General features: G+C 36.8%; 1 protein-coding gene across 1 annotated transcript; it reads right to left on the bottom strand.

Moving 5' to 3' along the window:
* Positions 1 to 3,068: 3,068 nt before the first annotated feature.
* On the bottom strand, positions 3,069 to 5,736 carry LOC109183713 (probable purine permease 10). The gene is made up of 2 exons (XM_019333779.1): positions 5,593 to 5,736; positions 3,069 to 4,285 (listed from the first exon to the last, which is right to left on the bottom strand). The coding sequence occupies exons 1-2, from the start codon at positions 5,627 to 5,629 to the stop codon at positions 3,174 to 3,176; spliced, it is 1,149 nt and encodes a 382-aa protein (XP_019189324.1). The 5' UTR covers positions 5,630 to 5,736; the 3' UTR covers positions 3,069 to 3,173.
* Positions 5,737 to 14,522: the final 8,786 nt, after the last annotated feature.

The following is a 14,522-nucleotide window of genomic DNA, read 5'->3' as shown; positions in this document are numbered from 1 at the left end:
TTATTTGATTGGATGGATCAAAATTGATAAGAATTTAAAATTATGAACTTAAATTAAGTATTTTTGTTGTGTGGACCATGATCGTCGAATGAAACTGTAGTAGAATTAAAATTATATTTTAGTGTTACTATAATAAAATTAGTGTGTGAAAAATGAAACTAAAAACAGAGCTAACTATCGTCAAATAAAATTGTAGTATAATTACAATATAATGATACTTTAGTATTGCTATAATGAAACTAATGTGCGTGGAAAATGAAATTAAAATTCAGAACTATATAATAACAGATATTGTCAAATGACTTGAAGTGCAATTAAAATAATACTTCAACATTACTATGATTAAACTAGTATGTGCGAAAAAAAAAAAAAAAGAAAAAAAAAACTAGAGTTCTATCTATAATGTATATTATCAAATGAAATTATAGTAAAATTAAAATTATACTTTAGTATTGCTATTATAAAATGAGTGTGGATGAAAAAGGAAACTAAAAAATATAACAATATTATCAAAATAAAACTGAAATATAATTTCAAATTTTTTGAATACTACTGACTTTATTACAATATAGTATTGGTCCAACCTGGATACTATTAGACCACATAGTCTTGGTCCACACAATACAAACTTCATGATCCACACTGCTACATTGATGCCAATTATCAATGGTCCACGGTAAAATTTGTCGTAATTGACAATCATGACTGGAAAGTCTTGCTTATGATTGGGACAACTGGAGTCTGGAGAGAAACAAAACGAAAATGTGGGCCTCTTCACATCCATGCCCATTGGGCCCATGCTTGCGATAAAAAATTTCCAAAATCAGACGTGGGCCCTTTGATGAAGAAAGGGCATTAAGCAACGGCAAATTATACTGTGGACCGCGATACAATGTCAATAGTTATGCTGTGCAATTGAATGCACCATGCGCATGGTGCATACGATGTAAAACGATGTTGTTTTGACTAAAAACGCGCATTCTACTTTAAAAAAAAAAAATTCAGGTTCGATTCTCTGCAATAGCATTATTGTGGATATATGGTTATGAATTTCTGGATATATAGTTATGAATTTGTGGATATATAGTTGTGAATTTATGGATATTTAGTTCATTCATTGTGGATATTTAGTTCATTCATTCACTGTGGATATATAGTTATGAATTTCTGGATATATAGTTATGAATTTATGGATATTTAGTTCATTCATTATAGATATTTACTTCATTCATTGTAGATATTTACTTCATTCATTCACTGTGGATTTAGTTCATTCATTGTGGACTTTTACTTCATTCATTCACTGTGGATATATAGTTATGAATTTGTGGATGTATAGTTATGAATTTATGGATATATAGTTATGAATTTATGGATATATAAAAATGCTATTACCGAGAATCGAACCTGATTTCTTCTTTAAGTGGGACGCACGTTTTTTAACCAAAACGACGTCGTTTTGCATCGAATGCACCATGCGCATGGTGCATTCGGTTGCACAGCATAATTTGTGTACTGTGGTCCAGGCATAAAAAAGACATCGTTTCTTTTAATGAAAGAAACGCTATTTGTTCCGTGTCGTTGCGCAAAAAGCAACTCAGTTTGTATATATAACATATTTAGTTTCATTTCGATATAACTACAGTTTCATTCGACGTTATACACTCAAATATGTGAAACTGTTATTCAGTTTCATTTTATATACACTATGGTTTCATTACAACACAACTACATTATGATTTCGATATAACTACAGTTTCATTGGATAATATACATTCAAATATGTGAACTGTTATTCAGTTTCATTTTATATACACTATGGTTTCATTACAACACAACTACATTATGATTTCGATATAACTACAGTTTCATTGGATAATATACACTCAAATATGTGAACTGTTTTTCAGTTTCATTTTAGATACACTATAGTTTCATTTTGTAATTAACACATCAAAAAATACAAGCTCCGTTAAACTATAACGGCAACTGTTTTTTTTCTTAAAGAAACTTCGTCTGTTTTTGAACCATGGTCCACCATATAATTGCTCTTAAACAACTTGCCCTCTCGAGCACTGGATGGCTACTTTTTTCAATGCCCTTTCGATGGATAAATGGATAATTCACTGATTCACCTATGGCCTATGGGCTTTTTAAAATAATTTTTAATGTCCCCATCTAACTTTCTACTAAATCTTAGACCTAACTTATCGTTATTTTATTTGTAAATAAATTGTTGGTATTGATCAGGACTATGTGGTCTAATGGTATCCGGGTTGGACTTTCATTTGGAAGATTATGAGTTCGAGCCTCAGTGGAGGCGTTATTGGTTCTTTGTGTTTCAGTAGGTTGAGAAAGTATATGTACAGATACTACAATGTAATAGAACCAGTAACTTTCAAAAAAAAAAAAAAATTGTTGGTATTGGTATGATATAAATCTCAATTATTGCCAGTTTAATGTAGCAAATAGTTATTTTACGCAAAAGTTTGAGAATAACTATCGAATATGTTTCGTCTCAATTAAAAATTTAAAGTGATAATTAAATTATACACATGTGTAAAATAGTTACTTTTTACTATAGTCTATTTTATATGAATTGAACTACAGTCAAATTGAAACTACTTATTAATTTTCTTAATTTGAACTGATCAATTATGAATAATTTAGATTGGTTTGTACATTCCGATAGTGACTATAGACTTTTCTGTTAATCCAAAGTAAGCTTGTGAAGTGTAATTTGATACAAATAAAATGTTACTACAAAATAAGACATTAAATTTTCATATATATACAAACCCCTTAATTTAAAAGGGTATGTATTTTACCAATAATCCAAAAAGGCTGTCATTCCGCACAATTTTATATTTTTCATGCGATCCATTGTGACATACATTTTTATAACTCATAATGTACATTATGCTAACTAATAAAGTATATTATCTTACCCCAGAATTGAAGTTTTATTCACACATAATGTACATTATTCTAATATATAAAGTACATTAATCTAACATATAATATACATTATTTTAACTTATAATGTACATTATTCTAACTCATAAAATTCAACGACGTCGTTTTGGACCGTGGTCCACACAATTTGCCGTATTTTACACACTTACCAATATATGTATACTTTTAATTATTCAATTTACAACTCAAATCAATCACTAAAATGCACTTATCTTGAGTTGTTCAGTGGAGTCTTGAGCTTCATCACCAACACCATTGTTGTTATTATTAGCTTTCTTTTCATCAAGGTAATGCTGGTATATGTAGGAGGCAAAACCCCACAGAGCCAACCACAAAGCCATCACTTTCAGACCACTCATCTCTTCACCCAAAAATATGACCGAGAGGAATGGGATAATTGGGGTGCCTAACCTTATAACAACATTGGAGAACAAAGAAGAAACCTTAAACGTCAAGGCAACCGCACCAAACGTGTAACATTGGCACGATATGGCCGTCCAAACCAAGACCATCACATAAGAGAACACGCCGGGCTCATAATCCAACATCTCCCGGCTCAGGGTGGTCCACTCCCCGGTGACAACTAGCCCTACTAGGGTCACCAAAGTGGCCACCAGAGACTGGAAAATCGTCATCTCAATCACATCCTTCAGGCTCTCGCTCCTGATGACCTTCTCAAACGCGAGCTGTGTTAGGGACAACAACAGGGCGGGGAAGGCAGAGGCGGCGAGGGTGAACAGGATACCTAGTATGTAGTTCTCGTTTCCCATCACCTCGCTCTCACCCGACTCTTGCCCGAATATGAGGAGCATCGGGGAGAAGGTGAGGAGCACGACGGAGTTGATAATGCAAGGACTGAACTTCTGGGCATTGAGGAAGAAGGAAAAGAGGGCATTAAACGCCAACTGGCTGCAGTTCACAAGAGTGTAAGTAGAGGCCGGGATGTATTCTATGGCTACCGAGTAGAAAATCCCTGTAGCAGCTAGAATAACACCAAGCACAATGTAAATTGAAGCAAGAACAACAAGAGATGGAGGGTTTCTGGGTTCTTGTTCGGGGGTTTTGGGCGATGAAATGACTAGGAATGGTACGAGGATTGGAAACCCGGCGGTTTGCAGAGCTGCAACAAGCCATTTGCTCTTGCCACCTTGGTCATAGTACACCTTGCCAAGCAGAGTTGAAGCTACTATCCCTGCCAAAGTAGAAATTGTAAAGAAAGCTACTTGCAGCCACCATTTCCAGTGACTGTTTCCAGTGCCACACAATTTTGAACCCTGGTTTCCTTTGACTTCCTCAGACTCATCACAACCTGTCCAAATACCGTTATTTAGACCAAACATGTTGAGATTAACTAGAACAAGAAAACAATAACAATGGCAGAAAGTAAAGTTGTTTGGCAGTATGCCTGACTTTCAAACTATTCTTTTATTAATTGTGATGGTAATGATCAAACATTTAGAATTACAGGCATCATATTTATATGCAACCCTAAACATGTACTAGTACAAAAATACTTCTATGCTATGCACAACTCAATAAGCTCTACTCTTATTCCTTGTAAGAGACATATTCTATCCATGACATTTAATATATGTAAGACTTACTTTATATTCATTAATTAATTATTATCTCTATATGAATGTGTTGAATCCATCACCTATCAATTTTCTAGTCCAATCATTAATCAATTTCAAGTTTGTAAGTTACCACACAACTCCTACAACGACATTTCCTCATTGCTTTGTCTGCCCAGGGATGTTTCCACATTCAATGCAACGTAACGTCTTTTTCATGGTAACCCAACTCTGAATACTACTATCAAATCTAAGATGCCTCGAAAAATGAATTTTTTTTTGAAACGCATCTTATCTTAAAATAAACATCAATCAACCATCAATAAAATAAGAAGTTAGTTCGCAGGGCAGCCAATGACCTTGTGATCAAGTTGCATGAAGTGACTGTACCAAATGGAAGGTCATGAGTTCAAACTTAGGGTGTTGATTTTTTGTGGTTCAATAGATTGATAAAATATATTTTTGTGGTTCAATAGATTGAGAAAATATATTTAAACAGATATTACAATTTAACAGAATCTACTAAAAAAATTGTTGGGCGAATGTACTCAAAAATAAGTTTTTTTTTTTTTTAAACCATTATTTTATTAAAGTTTTAGCACCACAATTTGCATTACTTGATATAATATTGTTAATTAAGTACTGTATAAAATAATATATTTAAATTACAAATATTATTTGATGAATTTAGAAAAACAACATAACAGAGGCAAAAAAGATTACATGGCAGAATTAGTTGTAATTGATTAGCATAAGAAAAGCAAAAAACACAATTCTATATATGTAGTTCAAATCGTGCTTGAAAACATCATTAAAATCCCCGAACTTGTCATAAAAGTCATATGATCGGTAGTAATTTAGACTCTTTTAATTTCAACTTCCCAGAATACCTCTGTTCTGTTGTTCTCCATCGCCGGCGGAGATTCTTAACGTGTGTCTTTCTCTGAGTTGTTTTTATTTATATAAAGGCATGGATTTCTTCCGAAAATATGAAGAAATTAAATAAATTATTTAAAAAAAAAAAAAGAAGGGGAGAACTCACTTGTGATATCCAACAATCTTTCTTCAACTTCTCCCATGGAAATTGGAAATCTCTGCAGATGGAGTTGCAGACTGACACTTGTACGTCTTCCTAAATTTCTCCTAAAGTGCGGGGGGAGGAGAGGGAGAGAGAGAGAGAAAAATATAATGAACAACAGAGAGCGGTGGTGATTAATCGAGAATAAGTGTGGAGACTTTGTCCGCTACTCCGCTCCTCCTCGCAACTCCGCAAGGAATACTGAGAGAACACGTGTCACGTCGCCCATTGTTGCATTTTTTTTATATGCTACTTTATTTATACAATCATATGCTCCAAGACTATATGTGATAATAATTTGGATCATATTATGAGATTGTATGAATTTGGATTTATTTCCATTTTGGTCTTAGATTTATAAGTGATAGTTTACTTCAAGTCCTTTTATTAATTACGTTCACTTTTGGTCCACATTATTGTACTTCTCGCTAATTAGGAAAATCGCATTATTGAAGTTAATGAAGAATTGGGCAGTCTTTTTAAAGGATGCCTACTTCCCGATGTAGGAGTATGTATACTCTAATTGCGTTATCAAACTTTGCGTTTTATTTATTACTCTTTGTTTAGTTGCCTATTCTTAAATTGTGCTTACTTTGTTAGATAGATAGTTCAAGAACTAGTTCTGTGTTTATCTATTTGAGTGCGATAAATTTTTTATTGAGTTTGTTACTACGTAGATTAGCATATATAATGTGTGTCGAAATGTTAGTTTCATTAAACTAAATTTTCAAAAAAAAAAAAAATTTCAAACTAAACTTTCCAATATAAAATTTCATGTACACTAAATTATGATTTAGATATTATAGTTGCCAATTAATAGTCAACAAACCGAGTTGAGTAAAGTATTTTTTTTTGTTTTTTGAGTAAAGTTTTTTTAAAAAAAGTCAAATAATTTAATATACAAAAATTTGTGGTTATTTTCTATATGATATAAAAAATAAAATTATATGATTAAATTTTAAAATTTTAGAGATAACTATCTTAATATTAAAAAAAAAAAAAAACACACACACACACACAAAAATTGTAGTTGTTTTGTTATTTATTTTTTATTTTTTGAAAACCAAAGAAAACTTGCATTAAATCAAACTCGAAATACAATCAGGGGGAAGAGTTTCACCCCCTAAGAATAGAGGAAGAATCAGCAACCCGTACTGTGCAAGCACATGAGCGACATGATTTGTAGACCTTTTTGACATGGCGAACCAAAACGTTGCCATTGTCACTAGCAATTAACTGACATTGTTGAACAATTAAGCCAACATACGATAAGTCATGAGTAACAGAATTAAAACCAATGCAAAAATTTAAACAATCAGACTCCACAACATAAGCACTCTCAGTACGTCCGATTTTTTATCCAAGTAAGAGCTTCTTTGACCGCCATAACTTCCGCAAGGTAAGGATCCTAGTCACAATAGAGTTTGCTGTTATAGGCAGCCATAAATGCACCATCATAGTCCTGTACCACCGCCCCAAAGAACACACCGTTGTCGGACAAAGACGCATCGACATTGCATTTCAAAACTCCAACTGGCGGTGGTAACCAAGCTATTGGACTGCCAACTCCTTGCTACATTGAATGAGACGCTAGTGCCGCACCTCTCTCCACGCCGAGATCAACCCATCAACCTGCCTCTGCATACCCTCCACAGTCGGCTATTTCCCGTTCCACACTGCCTCATTGCGAACCAACCAAATCACCCACAGATTGGCACCTAAAAGTGATCTTAAATCAAGTCGAAAGCCTTGTCCCGACCACTTTTGGTATCCGGAAAAACCTTTGTTGCTATTTTCGACCACTTTTTTCTTTCGACTTGATTTAAGATCACTTTCAGGTGGTCGAAAATTCAATAATTTCCAGCAGTGCCATTAGCATGATGTTATCTTGTCTCTCGGTACGCAACATTTTTCAATATAAACCACAAAAGGGAGCCATTGCAACACATCTGGAGCACCCCCAAAGTAGACAAGCCAATCGACACTAGCAGAAGAGGTGCAGTATCGTCTCCGCATTGGAGCTGCATAATGGACAGCCGCCCCCAACCCAAATACCTTTGGCTCTTAAAACCTTACACACGGGGAGCACACTACGTAGACACTGCCACAAAAAGTTTTTAATTTTAGCCGAAATCGGAGTTTTCCACAATCTTGCCCACTTAGTAAACTCAAGATTAGTTTCCTGTAATAAAGACCCCTGAGTTTGCAATTGATAACCATGCCTCATCGTGTACTGCCCCCTCATATCCTTTCCGACACCAGGTATCACAGTGTTGTGGTGAAACAGGCGTATCAAAATTCGGCCAACATCATGCTCAGTAAAGATGTCACGGATCAGCTCAACATCCGGCGCACCATCACTGGTTAGGAGGTTACATACCTTGGCATCACGTAATTCTTCCACGCATGTAGTCTGAAGGGATGGGTCCTAACCTACTAGCCACGACCATCCTCCAAACAGAGGCGTCTTTACTGTATCCCATCCTCCGAACGACACCTTCCCGCAGAATCCTTTGGCCAGCATGGATACTGCACCAAATATAGCTAGGATTATAGCCAAGATTAGCATAAAGAAAACAACTATTAGGATAATACCTGGCTTTCAACACCATGCTCACTAAAGATTTAGGATGAGAACAATAGTTTTGAGAATAATCTTATTATTGATTAGTCCATGATGATTTAAAGTACATGATGAAGAGATGTATTTATAAGGGTACAAAGAGTCTCAGTCATGATAGGAATGGTAAATGGATAATATTCCTAATAATATATGGAGAGAGAGAATGAATACTACTATGCCTAGAATACAGAGTCCTAATAGGTCCCTCAAGCTTAAGGTTCTCTTAAGATAATATTGAGCTTCTACAAAAGATCATTTAGCCTTGTTGAGGTTAGTGACTTAGAGAAGATGCTTGCCAGTTTGTCTTTTTTTGTAGATATGTAGTTTCCTTGTAGTTACTTTGCTGCTACTTTGTCACGAACAAAATAAAAAAATCCTAACAGACCAAATTTTTGACTGTAGGATCGACTGCAACGGTACACTCATCCGGAGTGAAGTTCTAAAGGAACACTCATCCGGAGCCCAGCTACAACAGAACACTCATCGGGAACGCAACCACAACGGAATACTCATCTGGAATGCAGCTACAAAGGAACACTCATTTGGAATGTAGCAACAACGAAAATTGGATCCTGTGAGAACACTTCCATAAGAGAGAAATAAGAACCAATATCAGCTTTACATCTGTAAAAGTTCGACGGATCTGATCAGATTAAAAAAAAAAAGATACAGTGGCAGTTTCGTAATTATCATCAACTCCACTGTGCAAAGTTTAACACTTAAATATGTAATCTTTAACAACTAAATATGCAAACCTGTTAAATTCTATAAAATCAACGAAAAGGCTAAATTTTAAATATAAACCATAAATGTTAATAAAAAGTGAACCACTGGACCAAATTAAATAAAAAATTTAGTCATTAAAATTGAAACCCTAATTTCAATGTACTTTCGCATTTTAAAGGTACAAACTTTTAATACTAAATATGTAAAATGTTAACACTAAATGTGCAAAACGTTAATTCTAAATGTGCAAACCTGAAAAAGTCTAAAAATTACAGATTTTAGTGTTCACATTTGCATAGTAAAATTGATAATAATTACGAAATTACCACCGCATTTTTTTTAAAATCTAATATGGGAAAGTATTGGCCCAAGTGTGGGTGGTGAAAGAAGGAGGTTGGCCCAAGTCTTGTTGGGCTGGGAGGACAAGCATGCATGGTGGGCCGTGGTGAAGAGCATGGACCGGAAAGGGGGCTAGAGAATGGGAGGTCGGGAAGCGTCGCCGGCAGCGGCTCTTGCTGGCGACGGGCAGTGCGCCCTTGCCCGGCGCGGCTAGCGCGACCAGCGCACCATGCGCGGCTGGGCATGGTCGTAGCGCCCCTGTGCGAGGCCACGAGGGCGGTGGCCAGCCAGCACCCATAGCCTGGGGAAGTCGCCGGTTGGGGTGCCTGCCCCAGCCGGCGGTAGCGCGCCCGGGCGCGGGCCTAGCGCCCCCATCGCAGGGGGCGCGGCGGCGTGCGGTCGCCGGCGCCGGGCGAGTGGGGCCGTGTAACACCCCACTTTTCTAACTCTTAATTACATCTCTAAACAGTAATTATCAAAAACTAAGCAGCGAAAAACTATAAGATAAATAGTGGGAGTGTCACCGCCACAACCACCACTCTTGGTGATTGCACAGGCTAAAGGGGTAAAACTACAAAATATGATTAAGTCTGGGTACTAAGAATAAAGATTGGAAATGATAAGGGGGAAAAACGTCACCCCAACACAGTCTACAATAATCCTCCAACGTGAAGTCATAATTCTAATCCATAACATCATCATAAATAAAACTAGAGTTTAGACATCTCAGACTAAGAGACTAATCTAACTCGATCTCTTCTCACTGATGGGCCCACCTGAAAGGGGTTTTGCAAGCAACACATAGACAAACAGGAAAAACACCCGTTAGCATGAAGCTAAGTATAACCACACTCAACCCTGTAAAGCATTCTAGCATATACTTTGAAAACATTTGATATCTTTACAGCAATAAGCTAATCTCAAATCATCTTTAGATTTATCATATTCTTTCTAAATGCTTGCACCCTATATTATCAGCTTGGATGCTTATATATGTATAAGGTTGATCACGTAGATTCATCAACATATAGACTTCTCAAATAGCTTATCGGGCAATTCATGCTTACAGATAGGATCATGCTAAAAGACCATATAACAGGTATTCACATGCTTTCACACTCTTATCACATAACTTATTAAGTAGAACTTCTACTACATCACAATAATCATGCTCAAAGGAATACCTTAAGTTAAGCTTCTCATTTAAACAATTCTCTTATGATGCTTCATTCGCATACAATCATGTATAACATTATGGTCATGCTTCTTATGCAATCTAGTGCAACAATATAATCATACTCTTATGCAATCTTGTGAAACAATATAATCATACTCTTATGCAATCTAGTGCAACAATATAATCATACTCGTATGCAATCTAGTGCAACAATATACTCATGCTCTTATGCAATCTCGTGCAACAATATAATCATACTCGTATGCAATCTAGTGCAGCAATATACTCATGCTCTAATGCAATCTCGTGCAACAATATAATCATACTCGTATGCAATCTAGTGCAACGATATACTCATGCTCTTATGCAATCTCGTGCAACAATATAATCATACTCTTATGCAATCTAGTGCAATAATATAGTCATACTCTTATGCAATCTAGTGCAATAATATAATCTTACTCATATGCAATCTTGTGCAGTTATATTCTCATACTCATATGCAATCTGGTGCAATAATATAATCATATGCAATCTCGTGCAACTATAGATATATAAATACTCATACACTCTTTTATAAAATAGAGTACTTTCTGTGGAGGTCTCTTTCTTACTTTCTCGAGTGTCTCTTGACTCTCTTTCTTTCTCTTGAGTCTTTATTGACTCTCTTTCTTGAGTCTCTGTTGACTCTCTTTCTTGAGTCTCTGTTGACACTCTTTCTTAAGTCTATGTTGACTCTCTTTCTTTCTCTTATACTCGTAGACGGCTTAGAGTTCACAGAAGTGTGACTTACCCCATCGGGAACGGCATAATTCCGACCCAATATCTCCTACCGTCTACGGAACCAATCTCGTGGTTCAAACTCTATGGAATCAGGTATCGAACTATTAGTGCGCACACCCCCTAACCAGGATTCCAAGCCTGGCCCAACCTCGTAACGTGGGAATACGCCGCGTTACATATACTGGGACCGCAATGTCCATAAATATCTCCCGAGAGGAACATAGTCCAAACGGTATCCTCCAAAACCTCACCGATATAGATAATACATAGATATATCTCTCATGCATCAATCTTATGCATGCATCAATTCTATTACTTCTCAATGCATCAAAGAATGATATACCACATGCTTATGGTTTTTGAAAGTATTCCTGGACTCACGTTGGCCCTTGATGCATTTTTGAAATATGACTCATGTGATATGTCAAAATGCTCTATAACATGCTTCTAAATCATGTATACACTAACATGAAGTATTCAAAAATATATCAACATGCTCGGTTGGCAAAATAGCAATTTCTATACATTTCACTCAAAAAGTATGCTTCTATTCTCATTGATCAAATAATAAAATTTAATCATGCTTTCATAATAAATCATATTCTCAAAGGATCATGCTTCGTTACTCAATAAAAACATTATTCGATCACATAATCAACAATTTCTCAAACACAGAGAATTTAGCAAAATATGCGCTGTGTAACATTTCTTCACAAAATCCTTCTTAACATACTTGTTTTTAATCCGAATTCCACGAAATCAAAGCCAAAACATGCGTCGAGACGAACCCGAAGAGCCGAGCCACAAGGGCCCGTAGCACTCGGTCCAAAACGACACGTAGTTGAGCCACAAGGGCCCGGCCACTGCACAAAATCTCATCAGAACAATACTTAGGGACCTGGGGCGGGACTCCTCATGGTCCGCCCCATGAGCCCCGTTACTCCAACGGGACTAGGCGGCGGCCCTCCTCTAGGGCCGTGCCCTATTCCCGTGTAGCTACGGTCTTAGCTGGCGGTCCTCCTGATGGGCCGCGGCTAGGGCCGCTGGTCTGAATCTGGTGCACACTGTGTTGTGCACCAAATGGTGTTTCACCTGCAAAAACTCATCCAAACAAGTCCAAAACAATCTCAACAACTCACAAACACATACTAAATCACTTCTAAGCATGAACACATCAAAAACTCATAGTTTCTACTCATTTCTACTCAAAACTAAGGCTTCACAGAGCCAAATTTAGAGAGGAATCCATGGGGTTATACCTCTTGTAGTATAATCTTCTTGCTTGGATCTCTTCTTCCTCTTGACCTAGCTAGTATCACCCTCAATTTCTAAACTTCTCAAACAAACATACAAGCTAAGCCTAAGGATATAAACCTCAGAGACTTAGAACAATGAAGCAAGAAACCTTAAAGGAAGATGAAGGAAATGATAGAAAATGCTTACTGTGAGTTTTCTTCTTCTACCAAAGCTTGGAGAGGCAAGGATGGAATCAGGAAACAATGGAGAGATAAGGTGGTTTTTATAGGGTACAAAACCCTAGGATGATCTCCTAAGATTGGTGGATGGCAAAAAAGTAAATTTGCTTGCTCAAAATATCTCAGACAAAGCTTATAAGATCTCATGGTTCACCTTGTATCATGGACCATGGGCTAGAAATGTTATCTTTTATTACTTTGGGGTTGAAAGTGAATTTTCCCAAAAGCTATATGGATGAACACTTGTTCAAAAAAATCCCTTTTGAATTCTCCCGGTCTCACTCAGATAAAATTCTCGATTTAAATCTTGGTATACGAAGTACCTGAAAACTTAGAAATTTTCGAATAGAATCCATTTTGGTGTCGAATTAATTTAAAATGTAACGAAAATAATTTATTCAAACACCAATTGATCGCAAAATTTTTTAATGGAGTGAAAATGGCTATTTTGAAATTTCTTAATACCGGATTTATAAAAAAAAATTTGGGTTGTTACAGACCGCCCGGGGTGCGGGGGGTGCGCAGGAGAAGAAGGTGTGGGCGTCGGTTCGTGGAGAACGTGCGGACTGCTGTGCAACAAATGAGGGAGTGGCGTCTGAGTAGTAGGACACGTGGACAGCCAAAGGGGGAGGGGGGCCTGCTATAAATAGGGGCCCTGGATCTTTGGCTAGCTAAGGGCAACACAGAAACACGATAGTCACACTAGGCCGGTGGTCTAAGTCTCAGGCTTTGGACTATTTCAGTCAGGTTCGATTCGTAGTAGTTGCATTGTTAGCTATAGCCCATCCTCTAGGTCTCGCTTTGTATTTGGGCCGCCATTCTAGGCTTGTACCTCGTGCTTTGCATGTACTATTTTGGGCTTAGCGCCCTGGGTTTTCCTACCCCATTCTATACCCGGTTTATGGTGGACCTGGTCCCAATAAAACCATCATTGACGCCGTCTGTGGGGATCGCTACGATTAGCCCGTGTTTATAGTCTCTATTTGTTTGAGCAAGGTTCCCAGGTACGCCCAAATGACTGATTCGCAAGATGAGCTACCCTACGAGGTAACACACTTAGCACATTGAGACGATATCATGCCCATATATATATGAATGCTGTGATATCACATTATCACGCCTTCCATGATTTTAGTTCTTATTTTTAAATATTAATTTATTTTCATCACGTTGGGGTCTCCAATAATTTTTGTCTTTTTTTTTTTAAACGCTTATGATGATGATGATGATGATGATGATAATAAACGCTTATGATGATGACGATGATGATGATGATGATGATGATGGTGATGTTGTTGTTGTTGATCCGATTTGGAAGAGGGTTTTGGCAATGAATTGAGTACGAAAAAATCTCAGTTTACTGTATACTCATTGCTCAGTGCTCTAGATATGGTCATGTGGTTGCCACGTGCAAATTCAATGGAAATAATGTTTTTGTTATGCATGTTGGGAAGAAATTAAATGTCCTTTAGATCAGAAAAAGATATTCAAGGCTTTAATTTGAGAGTGGCAATATGACTAGTATAGGTGAGTTGACACAAGTGTCTAAGCATGTTGCTTTTATGGTGGTGTTGCTGAATCCGTGGATGTTGACCTTATATATCAGCAATCAAAATCCTATGAATGTGGTTTTGATTGTGTGTTACAATATGCATGTGGAGGTTGTTTGGGAGGAAAATTTGATAGTGTGGTCATTTTCTCAATCTAGTAGGCAAAATGATAAGGTTGTATTGGGTGTCACTATTAGGACTAGTATTAGGAATCTATGTAT

The sequence above is a fragment of the Ipomoea nil genome, unplaced genomic scaffold (genome assembly GCF_001879475.1).
Source record: "Ipomoea nil cultivar Tokyo-kokei standard unplaced genomic scaffold, Asagao_1.1 scaffold1149, whole genome shotgun sequence".
Lineage (NCBI taxonomy): Eukaryota > Viridiplantae > Streptophyta > Magnoliopsida > Solanales > Convolvulaceae > Ipomoea > Ipomoea nil.
The sequence above is the reverse complement of the archived record's forward strand: the minus strand, read 5'-3'. Positions and strand labels throughout refer to the sequence as shown.